At 47.9% G+C, this 13,241-nt stretch overlaps 1 protein-coding gene across 1 annotated transcript in view; it reads right to left on the minus strand.

Moving 5' to 3' along the window:
- Positions 1 to 13,241, minus strand: part of LOC143943369 (NACHT, LRR and PYD domains-containing protein 3-like) — a 197,644-nt gene that overhangs the window by 49,204 nt on the left and 135,199 nt on the right. The window contains exon 9 of the mRNA XM_077465099.1: positions 9,437 to 9,601. Coding sequence (XP_077321225.1) covers positions 9,437 to 9,601 — 165 coding nt within the window. The remainder of the gene's footprint in view (positions 1 to 9,436; positions 9,602 to 13,241) is intronic.

The following is a 13,241-nucleotide window of genomic DNA, read 5'->3' on the forward strand; positions in this document are numbered from 1 at the left end:
CTCCCGCCTTACTCTACTTCCGGTTCGTCCTCTGGCCAATCCCTACGCGTTACGTCATGTGACTTCTTCATGGGGATCCCCATGAAGAAGTCACATGACGTAACGCGTAGGGATTGGCCAGAGGACGAACCGGAAGTAGAGTAAGGCGGGAGGAAGTTGTCATTATACCCTCTTCCTGATTGTGCTTGTTTTTGCAATTAAAATGTGAGAGTCTTTACTGCTTTTTAATAAATCTACCTGCCGTTTTTTAAACTACTACACTATGGAAGTCTCCTGTTTCTCTCTCTCCCCCTCCTCTCTCTTATTTTGAGCCATACACTGTGAAATAGAAGTGAAGATCCATTTCACCTGTTCTGGAAGCTGGGACTGGCCCTCTAGTGGCGGAATTGTATCATTGCATCCCTCCTTTGGATTTCCTGATGGCTATTATTTATTATTTATGAATGAAATAAGAGAATCCTGGAGTTTGTTTGATTTGCTTATTCACTTCGTTTAAAGGTGAGAGTTCTGGGAGCCTTGAGTAGCGGACATTTTATTATTGTTCTATCATTAAACCTTTTTTCCATTTTTTTATATATTTTTTATATATTTTTATGCGTGCTGTTTTTTGGACTATATTTTTTTTCACGGCATTGTATGTATGCACATATTTATATTATTTTGAATTTGTGTATTTTATTTGAGTGGCACGATTTGCGCAGGACCCACCCCTTTATATTCAAGGCCAAGAGATTGCCTTCCACATGCCGGTAGAGAGACTGAATCACCTTCCATGTGAAAAAGTGGCGTTTGGGAACCTGCCACTGAGGAACCGCACATTGCACAAACTCACGGAAGGGGGTCGAGTCTACCAAATGAAAAGGCAGAAGTTGAAGTTTTAGCAATTTAGCCAAGCTAGCATTCAACCACCAGGCATGTGGATGGCTGTGAGTGAACTTCTATTGGGGGTGCAGCAGCTGGGGTAGGGAAATTTGCCTGGTACAATCAGACGTTGATGTACCGATAGCAGATTGCGCGCAAGTACTTGGCTGTGACACACCTAATTCTGCACCTTCATTCCTCTCAGTGCAGGTTTCAGAGAGGACTGAAGGTATAGTGGGGTTGGAGATCTCAACTGATGAGGAGCAAGGAGAGGTCCGCTTTGTTCTTTGGTGTGGGTCTTTTAGGTATGCTTGCCAAGGAACTGCATGGCAGGTCGACATATGTCTGGTCAAGTATGTGGTGCCCAAGCGGCTGATGTTTTGGTCACGTGAGATACGCTTGAGACATATGTTGCAAATAGCAGCGGTGCGATCTGATGCACTCCTCGCAAAAAAAGGCTCACACCAAAGAACTTTTGGAATAACGCGCAGAGGCAGCGCCCTGCACATGCAGAGCTCTGTAGTGTGATGCAGTCATTGTGCTGCCCTGAAGATGGCCCCTGGAGGGCATCCTGCCTCGTTGGAAATGTGCCTCCTCCTCCTCTCTCCTATGAGGCACCCACGTGGAGTCAGTGACCTCATCATCCCCTCCCTCCTCTTCACTGGAGCAAACCTGGCAGTATGCTGCAGCTGGGGGAACATGACTGCCAGATTGCTGTCCTTCTTGGGCACCCCCTCTCTCTAGGCTTACGTTACTGCCTTCCTCTAGCTGGGTATCATCATCAGAGCCTTCAAAACGCTGGGCATCATCCTGGAGCATGTACCCAACACTGTGTTCAAACAGTTCGAGGGACTCCTCAGGAGGACATGGTGGGGCTAGGGAAGATGCCATTGAGACGAGGGAAGAGGCTGCTTTGGCAGCTGCTTTGCCAGACAAAGTACCCTGTGCCTGGGTGGGAGATGATGAGGAGAATGAGAACGGCTTGGTCATCCACTCTACCAAGTCTTTGGCATGTTGCGGCTCAACACGGCCAGCTGATGAAAAAAGGACAAGCGTGTCCCATGGCCACGTGTTGATGAGGATGCACCATGTCCACGATCAGCACTGTTGCCTCTAGACACAAAGCCTGCTTGCTCTCTTTTATTGGCTCATTACTGTCTGCCTCTCCTTATTGGACCTCCAGACATAATAATGGCCTGCAGGGAGAAGTAGCTGCACAAATCTGGGACGTATATACTGATTATACTACAGCTAGCAGAATCAACTGCCTGCCTGTAGTATTATTAGTATGAGAACACCAGCAATTGGTGTAGCTTTATGTGCACACTGTGCAGAGTACACAGTACACCAACTGTGATTACTGCAGTTGTAGTCAGAGTCTTCATACGGAAATACGATAACCCCAACTACCAGGGCCTGAGGTGTGCCTTGGCCTGGCTGGACAGTATGCCTAAAAGAGGGCATACCCTGAATGAATGTATGAAATGTAAATAAAATGATGAAAATATGGGGGAACGGGTGGGTGGGAACCCAGAAATGAGCCGACGAAGGCTCTGATGGAGGAGGAGGAGGGATTTAAAGCCCTCTGACTCCTCCTACAAATTCAGGCTAGCCTGCGGCCAGCCTTCCAACTTGCAGTCAGAGTCTTCATACGGAAATACGATAACCCCAACAACCAGGGCCTGAGGTGTGCCTTGGCCTGGCTGGACAGTATGCCTAAAAGAGGGCAAAAAGACACAAAGTAGGTGTGATGTGAAAGCTACAAAGAAGACCCGCAACAATCGTTTAGTCCGGAAAATGCCAATGCCCGGCTCACTACAGGAAAGGGGGTTACGTATGTAGCTGCTAACATGGAGGATCTCCAGCGCCCCATGAACCTGATGTAAAGAAAGGACCCCCTGCGAGACCTACCAAAATTGCCCAGGAACCAGATGAATAACCAGAAAAGGGGGTTTGGATTCCAGCCAGGTTTGGCAAGTAACCTGGGCGTGAGAACAACTGTTGGTAGTGAGAGGATGGAGAAAGCGTAGACCCACGGAATGATGCAGAGAAGGCCAACTTACATGCCCGACACCAAGGCTAAGGTACCGAAATATGACCACAAACCCCTAGCTTACAACATCCCCCTCATTGGTATAGATGGGTAAGTGGTAAGAGAGAAACTGCCTAGAGCACTAACTGGGAACTGCCAAGGGAAGGAGACAGGAAGTCTGAAACACCACGAAAACCTGTCCGGTAACTGGTAGCCGTGCCAAAGAGAAACATCCCTGACTCTCCTCCCTTAATGGTTAGAGAGGGTGAGCCGCAAAAATGGACAGCTTGACAGGAGTTTGTAGGTCCTGAAAACTGGTCACCTGCTAGAAACTTCATGGAATTGGCAGATGAGGCCAAATTGCTGATGCAATACCTAGCGAAAGCCATAAACATGAACCTATGAGACCATCCCGCCTTGTGAGAAGCCCACTGCAAACTCTGGATAAGAACCAATGGCCAGATTGATAATGCGAGACCACACTGCCCCCAGTTCTACAAGCCACTGTGAGAAATTCCAACAACACCTGAAGGCGCACTGAGAAGAACAGGAGCCGCAGATGAGACCTCAGTGCAAGCCTAACGGGCTATGAACCCCACCATCCTGACTAACAAATAAGAGCGCATAGAGAAACTTCATGCACTGGGTTGAAGAATCCTGCACGAAACATGCGCTGCACTGGTGGATGTAAGAGGTTTGAACAGAGTGGGGAATAACCCACTGAATACTGCCCCCCCAGCTGAGGCCGGGAAAGGGGTACCCCGGCGATAACTGAGCTAAGAGAGTTTGGTTCCACCCCTAAAAATGGGGTGCTACCAAGCACTGAACCCCCATGCGACGGTGGAGGGATGAATGAGCACCGGCCTCCTCCGCAACCCCCCCCAAAACCATGAACCAAGAAACACACATCAAGCGAAAAGAGAACAGACAACCAACACACGAAACAATACCCCTACGTACCTAACAAGTATGAGGATGTAAGTGCAGAAATGACAAGACCAACAGCGCGTGAATATGAACCTAATGCTGACACAACCCTAGTGTATGTAGTGAGTGAGCCCGAGCAACCTGCAGCGCCAAGACAGGTAATTAAAAACGAACACTCAGGGCTGAGGTACCCACAGACCGTGGTGGGTAGTAGTAAAGGTATGGTGAACGTGCATGTATGACGTATGGTATACGGGCGTGAAGATTGTGGGACGACAATCAATTAAAAACGAAACCTCAGCCCGTATGGGTCCGTAGACGTGACGGACCCTGGATGTGAGCCCTAGCTAACGGACATACTACGAACATCAAGCTATGACATGAAAGTTTACAAACGAAATGCTATGACAGAACAACAGAGACAGATAGCAAACAAACCCTCGGGGCTGGTGTACCCACAGACCGTGGTGGGTGGACGTACAAAAGTGAAGAAATAAACGTGCAAACGTATGACGTACAGTATACGGGCGAGAAGATTGTGGGACGACAATCAATTAATAACGAAACCTCAGCCCGTATGGGTCCGTAGACGTGACGGACCCTGGATGTGAGCCCAAGCTAACAGACATACTACGAACATCAAGCTATGACATGAAAGTTTACAAACGAAATGCTATGACAGAACAACAGAGACAGATAGCAAACAAACCCTCGGGGCTGGTGTACCCACAGACCGTGGTGGGTGGACGTACAAAAGTGAAGAAATAAGCGTGCAAACGTATGACGTACAGTATACGGGCGAGAAGATTGTGGGACGACAATTAATAACGAAACCTCAGCCCGTATGAGTCCATAGACGTGACAGACCCTGGATGTGAGCCCCAGCTAACATACACTACGAACGACCATAATGCTACGAATGGAAAAGCTATGGCAGAACAACAGAGACAGATAGCAAACAATCCTCAGGGCTAGTGTACCCACAGACCATGGTGGGTAGATGTACAAGTGAGATGAAAAAGCATGCAGCGTATAACGTATGGTATGCAGGCGAGAAGATTGCGGAACGGCAATCAATTGAAACGAAACCTCAGCCCGTATGGTCCGTAGGCGTGACAGACCAGGAAATGAGCCCTGGCTAACAGAAAAGCTACGTACAAAACGCCATGACAGAAAGCAGACAGGTAGCAACAACCCTCCGGCCTAGTATACCCACAAACCGTGGTGGGTAGACGTGCAAAGAAATGAGCGTGCACCGTATGATGTGTGTTATATGGGGGAGAAAATAAAGGGACGACAAACAAAATGAAACAAACCTCAGCCCGTACGGATCTGACAGAAACGCTGGACAGAAACGCTACGATGGAAAAGCTACGACGGAAAGAAAACGCTATGACGGAAATGCAGGACGGAAAACGCTATGACGGAAATGCAGGACGGAAAACGCTATGACAGAAATGCAGGACGGAAAAACGCTATGACAGAAATGCAGGACGGAAAAACGCTATGACGGAATGAAAACGTTATGACGGAAATGCAGGAAGGAAAACGCTATGACGGAAATGCAGGACGGAAAACGCTATGACGGAAATGCAGGAAGGAAAACGCTATGACGGAAATGCAGGACGGAAAACGCTATGACGGAAATGCAGGACGGAAAACGCTATGACGGAAAGAAAACGTTATGACAGAAATGCAGGACAGAAACGCTATGACGGAAATGCAGGACGGAAAACGCTATGACGGAAATGCAGGACGGAAAACGCTATGACGGAAATGCAGGACGGAAACGCTATGACGGAAATGCAGGACGGAAACGCTATGACGGAAATGCAGGACAGAACACTATGCCGGAAAAAAGCTGGACCGAATGATATGACAGAAAAGCTGGACCGAACGATATGATAGGAACACTGGACCGAACGAACTGACAGAAAGCTGGACCGAACGATATGACGAAAACCCCTGGACAGAACGTGATGACAGAAGAACGCAAAGACAGAAACCTGGGGCTGAGAGCCGTGATAAACCCTCGTGACTGAAATGGGTGCCTGGACGTGCAGGGGGGTGCGAGAGTGCCGGGAGGTGAACAGGTGGGTGAGTGCCCCCCCATGAAAACCGGAAAGCGTGTGGGCATCCCTTCCATAGCGCATGGCGAGAGTTCCCGGGAGGTGAACTGGCTGGCAAGCGACAAGTGGACAGAAAACGCTGAGACAGAAGACCAGAAGAGAAGTCACAGAAATGCTGGACCGAACGCTATGAAAGACATGCTGGGCAGAACGCTGAGACAGAAATGCTGGACCGAATGCTATGACAGAAATGCTGGACCGAACGCTGAGACAGAAATTCTGGACCGAACGCTGAGACAGAAACAGAAAAACGCTAATGACAGAAAAACGCTTAAGACAGAAAACGCTGGCTGTGATCAAAACACTGCACTGACCAAAGTTTTTTTTTTTTTTTCTTTCCCCCACCAGGTGTGCGGCACGGATGTGGGGACAGACGCCGATCCCCCCTCCTCCCCAGAAATGGCCGGAGGCCCCCAGAGGCAGGCAAAGTGCATGGGGAGAGAGGAGCTGTCGGGCGGCCAATCCCCCCCCCCCATACTGGGAGAAACGGCGGGAGCACAGCACATACGAGGGGAGAGGGGGAGCCGGCGGCGGCCGATCACCTCCCCCTCCCCCCCACGAGGAAAATCGCAGATTTAAATATATGTATATACATATATAAGAAACCTGTGGAGAAAGACGGACCCCCCCCCCCATGAGCTCTGGGAGAGAGGGGCAGCTGCACACTGGCCAGGAATGGCTGAGCAGAGTCCCCCCAGCCCCTAAAATAATCAGCTGTTTGGCATAAGCCCATGTTATACAACCGAACAGGTGTGAGATGATAACGATGAAATGTTTTAATTGGATTATTCTATCCCTAGAAGAGATGAATTTTGTAAGCAGTACTGAACTCAGACCAGTCAGAATCAGTAACCTGCACGAGGAGGTGGAGGAATGGAGGAAGGAGTGATGGACGCCCCCCCCCCCCGCGAGCCGGGAGAAGCGGGCGGGCGGGCGGGCGGCACGGAGGAGCATTAGGAGGTGGAGGGAGGAATGAAAGATGGCCCCCCCCGCTCCCCCCCGGCACGAGCGCCGGGAGAAGCGGGCGGGCGGCTCGAAACTGCAAGGACGTGAAGGAAGGAGTGATGGGACGGCCCCCCCGCTCCCCGCCGGGAGAAGCGGGCGGGCCGCACTCAAGTGCATGAGGAGGTGGAAAGATGGACGGCCCCCGCATCGATGCCGGGAGATGCGGCTGAATGCCCACCCCCCCCCCCCCGGGCCGGTAGAACCCCGGGGCTGACAGGGGGGATGAGCGAGTGGTCCCTCGTGGTGCCCAGGAGAGGAATGGCCATCACGCTGCGGCCGGAAGTGACGTGCATAACCCAGAAATGAGCCGACGAAGGCTCTGATGGAGGAGGAGGAGGGATTTAAAGCCCTCTGACTCCTCCTACAAATTCAGGCTAGCCTGCGGCCAGCCTTCCAACCTGTCTGTGGTATAGGATTAGAAGAACAACAGCAATTGGGGTAGCTTTAAGTGCACACTGTGCAGAGTACTCAGCACACCAACTGCAATTACTGCAGCTACCTGCCTGTGGTATAGGATCAGAAAAACACCAGCAATTGGGGTAGCTTTAAGTGCACACTGTGCAGAGTACACAGAACACCAACTGTATGTACTGCAGCTGTCTGTGGTATAGGATCAGAAGAACAACAGCAATTGGGGTAGCTTTAAGTGCACACTGTACCGAGGAGTACACAGTACACCAACTGTAATTACTGCAGCTGCCTGTGGTATAGGATCAGAAGAACACCAGCAATTGGGGTAGCTTTAAGTGCACACTGTGCAGAGTACACAGTACACCAACTGCCATTACTGCAGCTGCCTGCGGTATATGATCAGAAGAACACCAGCAATTGGGGTAGCTTTAAGTGCACACTGTGCAGAGTACACAGTACACCAACTGTAATTACTGTAGCTGCCTGCCTGTGGTATAGGATCAAAAGAATACCAACAATTGGGGTAGTTTTAAATGCACACTATGCCGAGTACACAGTACACCAACTGTAATTAGTGCAGCTGCCTGCCTGTGGTATAGGATCAGAAGAACACCAGCAATTGGGGTAGTTTTAAGTGCACACTGTGCAAAGTACACAGTACACCAACTGCCATTACTGCAGCTGCCTGCGGTATAGGATCAGAAGAACACCAGCAATTGGGGTATCTTTAAGTGCACACTGTGCAGAGTACACAGTACACCAACTGTAATTACTGCAGCTGCCTGCCTGTGGTATAGGATCAGAAGAACACCAGCAATTGGGGTAGTTTTAAGTGCACACTGTGCCGAGTACACAGTACACCCACTGTAATTAGTGCAGCTGCCTGCCTGTGGTATAGGATCAGAAGAACACCAGCAATTGGGATAGTTTTAAGTGCACACTGTGCAGAGTACACAGTGCACCAACTCTAATTACTGCAGATGAATATGGTATAGGATCAGAAGAACACCAGCAATTGAGGTAGCTTTGAGTGCACACTGTGCAAAGGACACAGTGCACAGGAACGAATCTAGCTAAACTGAATACAGTGTATATATTATATATACATAGACACACACACACACACCACCTAGGATGCATATATATACACAATACACTCACCGCAGCTAACTGACTTGCCTCCTGCCTGCTCTATCTAACATAAATGATTTTGAAATGACACTGCCTATCTCTCTCTCTATCAGCACGCCGGAACACACTACACAAGGCCGCCATGCAGGCGGCCTTACATAGTGTGAGACGTGTACTAAACCCCCTGAGCCATAATTGGCCAATGCCACCCTGGCTTTGGCCAATTACGGCTCACTGTACAGACGGCGCTGTGATTGGCCAAGCATGCGGGTCATAGTGCATGCTTGGCTAATCATCAGGCAGCAATGCACTGCGATGCCGCAGAAAATTATGGGCCGTGACACACCACTCAAAATTGGCGCGAACGGACCATAACGTTCGAAATTCGCCAAACGGGCAAACAGACAATTTTTGAATCGAACATGGGTTGGACTCGAACCAAAGCTCATCCCTAATCAGCAGTGCTAGGCGGTGCTACTGAGCCAGGGATCAGCAGAGCTGGGGGTTACTACTGCTGAACGAGGGTACTAATAAGCAGGGTATCTGCTGAACGAAGATACTGATAAGCTGCAGATCGGCAGAACGGGAATTCTAATGAGCTGGAGATCTGCTGAGTGGGAGTACTAATGAGCTCGGATTCTACTGGGCCCCTTTAAAACAAATAGAATATCAACACACACAGGGCATTTGCCAAGCTTCAATAAAGCATCACAGTAGCATCACCAAAACATTACTAAAGCATCACTGAAGCATCAAAAACACATAAAAAAAAAGCATGTTGAAGTGGTAGGTGCTTTAATGCGTGTTAAAGTTGAAGCAAGTGCAAGTGTAAACAAGCCCTAAAGATGCATTTTGATTACAGTATGATATTCATATATTATTTATGTGGTTCAGCTATTAAACTGTCCCAGAAAATTATTGTCAGTCCTGTTATACTCACTGTAATTTCTCTATCTGGCTAGTCGTCAGAGCTTCCATCAGATCCCTGAAATGAGGACCCCCCACACCATTATTAGACAGGTCCAACGTCCTCAGTGTCTGGTTATTTCTTATTCCAGATGCCAGGTGGAGGCAGGAACTGTTTGTCAGGAGAGTATTATACAATCTATAAAAGAAGAGAAGAATGTTACCAGAAGAAAATGAATTTCTCCCACAGGAATGAATGTAACTATTCTCTACATGAATGGAACTAATTTCTCTTTATTGGAATCATTCATATTAGATCACTCTATAAAACTCCAGTTGATATAATTTTATAGGAAACATTTTATAATGAAGTAGACTCCCCAATATTGTCATCCATGTGTAGAGACAATGATATCTCCATAAACAGGATGATCAGAGAATACCACTGAACACTCCAAGGGCTAGTTCACACATGCTCCAAATACTGATGCTTATCAAACGCTTGTACATGAATGCATGTTAATAGGTGAGGCTGATAAACTTTCAATGAGCATTAAAAACTGTCCCCCCCAAATGCCCCTATGTACATTTGCGGAGCGGTTGACGAGCACTTTTGGCTTGTTTAAACTGCACCACAAACACCAACAATAGCTGGTTATTAAGGAGCAGGCTGGGAAGCCAGCTGCCGCATCCTTAACAACCTGAGTCATCTGCTGTAAGCAGGCTTTCCTGCTGACAACTGCAAGAAAAAGAAAATGCTGATAAAGAAAAAATGGCATGGGGTCCCCCCAGCACAGGGCGGAGATGTCACAAGAAGGTGGGAGTCTCTGGGTAATGTCACCAGATGGCCATGCCTCATAGGTATATAAGAACTGGCAGACAGCTTAGCTAGCATAACAGTGGGAGCCATTGTCGGCGCAGTACTGGATTTGTTTATTTTGAGACAGTTGGTGGCAGCAGCAGACGAAGATGCAATGACTTCGGCTGAGGGAGAAGACATCACCAGAAGGAGAAGACAGCGAAGGGAGAAGACCAGAGGAAGAAGACATCAGAAGAAGAAGACCAGATAAAGAGGACTTATCAAAAACCGTCTCATTGTTTTTTGTAACACTACACTTCTTTCTTTTTGGGTGCATGGGTATGGGTACAATGTACCCCATACTCATTCACATGGGGGCGAGATCTGGGTGCCTCCAAATTTCAATAAGCCCCCTGCCCACAGAGCCCCAAAACCACCAGCCAGGGGTGTCGGGAAGAGGCCCTTGTCACTATCAACATGGGGACAAGATGCTTTGGGGTGGGGGGCCACAGAGCACCCACCCCCCATGTTGAGAGCATGTGGCCTGGTATGGTTGGGGGGGAGCACTCGCTCATCCCCTTCCTTTCCTGACCTGCCAGGCTGTATGCTAGGGTCAGGGTGTGGTATGGATTATGGGGGATCCCATGGCATTTTAAATAATGTTGGCATGGGGTTCCCCTTCAAGATCAATACCAGACTCAAATGGCCCCTCAAACTCCTGCTTTTAATGCCAGTGTTAACTTAGTCTAATACATAGTGGATGGCCATATCCAGTGTCTGGATCTGATTACTCATTGAAGCAAGATCAGAGTGCCCCTGTGTGTAACCTCCCATAACCACTTTCTAATGTGGATGTCCATGGAAGTCCATGAATGTTCTAGACTTTCATCTGTTATATTGGGATGATGCCTGCCGTTACCTCCCCCCTTCTGTAGCTCACAGACACCTCTCCAGGCTCTCCTGTGTGATCGGGTAGCCCGGAATCTGTTCCAGCGGTGGTGCCGAGTTACCATAGAGCTGACCGAAGACCAGATGGTCCCTAGCCATATCTATGGTCCTGGGAGGCCAGAAGTGACATCACAATGTAAATTTATGGCATATGTAAACACTGCCTTTCTTTTCTGGAAAGCAGAGATCAATGTTTTTTTTGTTTTTTTGATATCATGCTTTCCAGGGAAGAGTAGATATCTGGGGTCTAGTCATACTATAACAAGGTTTTAGGAAAAAACGATTTAATAGCTGATAATAGCTGATAATAGAGTATGATACTAGAGTGTAGGGATGAGCCGAACACCCCAAGGGTTCGATTCACAGTAGAACATGCGAACAGGCAAACATTTGTTCGAACACGTGAACACCATTAAAGCCTATGAGACACGAACATGAAAAATCTAAAGTCATCATTTTAAAGGCTTATATGCAAGTTATTGCCATAAAAAGTGTTTGGGGACCCGGGTCTTGTCCCAGGTCCCCAAATGTATCATGTATCAATGCAAAATTAGTTTGAAAAACTGTCATTTTTTCGGCAGCAGTGATTTTAATGCTTAAAGTGAAACAATAAAAATGAAATATTCCTTTAAATACTGTGCCTGGGGGGTGTCATTAGTATGCTTGTAAAGTAGCAAATTTTTCCCATGTTAAGAACAATACCACAACAAAATGACATTTTTAAAAGAAAAAATGTAATTTAAAACTACTCTGCTCTAATGTATTGTCGGGTCCTGGCAATATAGACGGAAATCATTGAAAAAAAAGGCATGGGTTCCCCTCCCAGTTCCCCAGTACATCAGTTCCCCAGTACACTATAATCTGAACAGCAGTATATACTATACGGCCTGCCCTATACAGTATAACCTGCAGAAAATTGGGCCTTAGTTGTTGGTGGTACCATAATAAGTGTAAGCCCTCGCAGTTACTCTTGGTGAGCGCAGGAACAGGCCCTGTTGTGAAATATTATATCAAGAATTGTAATTACATGCCCCTGTTAAACAGGGGCAGAAAAATTGGGACTTGGGTGGTGGAGGTGGTGCCCTAAACCAAAAATATTGTTGGAAGCTAGTATCATCAAGTTTGAGGAGGAATAGGATAGTCTTCAAGGAATTCCACATCCATAGAAAATTCAATCAGTTACATCAGCATCAGGTGCTTGATAGCTGCTGATCCAAGACTGATTCATTTTTATGAATGTGAGCCTATCAAAGGAGTCTGTGGACAGGGACACTCTATGATCCATTACAAACCCTCCAGCAGCACTGAATGTGCGTTCAGAAAGAACACTGGATGCAGGACAGGCCAGTAGCTCAATTGCATATTGAGAAAGTTCTAGCCAGTGGTCCATCCTTAAGACCCAGTAACCCAGTAGATGCTCTGTCAGAAAGGTCTCCTGTCTGCTCTTGCCCCTAGATATCCCTGCACCATGTAATGCAGATGCTGGTGATGGTTGCTTGAACTGATCAGACCATGGCACTGAGGATTGAAAAATTGTTTAAAGGCATTGGTTAGCCAGCCACCTTCTCCACCGCTCTTCCTCTAACTGAACAAAGCCTCAGCAACACATTGCACCAGGAAATTGCAACCTCCCAGGGTCTGGAAATGCATTGCACAAACCTTTCTTAGAGGCCTCCTGAAGATGTTTCATCCTCTGCTCCCTCTGCAGAGGCAGGATGAGTTCTGCAACCTTACCCTTGTAACGTGGATCAAGAAGGATTGCCAGCCATTAATGATCCCTCTCCTTGATACCACATATCCTAGGGTCCTTTCACAGGCTTTGCAGAATCAGGGAGGCCATGCAACGTAAGTTTGCAGAGGCTTTGGATTCTAAGTCCACTGGGTTCATAAGGATCACATGATCCGTAACAACCTCCTCCCAGCCATGTACAACTCCTTGGGTTTCTGGGGACGAATCCCTTGAAGACTGCTGCTGAGTGTTATCCTTAATGTCCATTCTGATACAATCTTCCTCTTTCTCCTCTTCTTCCTGTGTGTTTGGCAGGCTATCTGGATAGAGGGGGCCATGAGAGGTAAGTAAGTCCTCCTCTTC

This window comes from Lithobates pipiens, unplaced genomic scaffold (assembly GCF_037356315.1).
Source record: "Lithobates pipiens isolate NorthernLeopardFrog02 unplaced genomic scaffold, aLitPip1_a1.2 Scaffold_30, whole genome shotgun sequence".
Classification (NCBI taxonomy): domain Eukaryota; kingdom Metazoa; phylum Chordata; class Amphibia; order Anura; family Ranidae; genus Lithobates; species Lithobates pipiens.